This window comes from Buceros rhinoceros, unplaced genomic scaffold (assembly GCF_000710305.1).
Source record: "Buceros rhinoceros silvestris isolate BGI_N320 unplaced genomic scaffold, ASM71030v1 scaffold26312, whole genome shotgun sequence".
Lineage (NCBI taxonomy): Eukaryota > Metazoa > Chordata > Aves > Bucerotiformes > Bucerotidae > Buceros > Buceros rhinoceros.
This window is the reverse complement of record NW_010401031.1, coordinates 19433-19797: the sequence shown is the minus strand read 5'-3', so window position 1 is coordinate 19797 and position 365 is coordinate 19433. Positions and strand designations below refer to the sequence as shown.

General features: G+C 57.3%; 1 protein-coding gene across 1 annotated transcript in view; it reads left to right on the top strand.

Moving 5' to 3' along the window:
• MYBL2 (v-myb avian myeloblastosis viral oncogene homolog-like 2) overlaps positions 1 to 365 on the top strand; it is a gene marked incomplete at its 5' end in the record, with an annotated part of 12560 nt that overhangs the window by 9838 nt on the left and 2357 nt on the right. The window contains one exon of the mRNA XM_010132140.1: positions 195 to 311. Coding sequence (XP_010130442.1) covers positions 195 to 311 — 117 coding nt within the window. The remainder of the gene's footprint in view (positions 1 to 194; positions 312 to 365) is intronic.

The window sequence follows — 365 nt, the reverse complement described above, 5'->3', positions numbered from 1 at the left end:
TGCTGAAAGGTGCTTTCTCTTGGTGCCAGGAGAGTGCTGGAAGCTGCTGTGCCCTGTTCTGGGGGAAGGTACATCCTGAGATGCTGGTGCAGTGCAGACCTGTGACAGTATGGGCTTGGTGTGCACCTTGGGCCCTCAGGGTGGGAGTTCAGTGGGTCAGTTCATGCCGACGCTTGTTTTCTTTGTCCCTCCAGTTGCGCAGGAGTCCCATCAAGAAGGTCCGGAAGTCTCTGGCCCTGGACATTGTGGATGAAGATATGACACAAAACGTGCCTACCCTCCCCAAGACCATCTGCTTCAAAAGAGCCCAGGTGAGGGGTGGTGTGCTCAGAGCGGGGGCGGAGCTGGCTTCTGCTCCTGGGAAG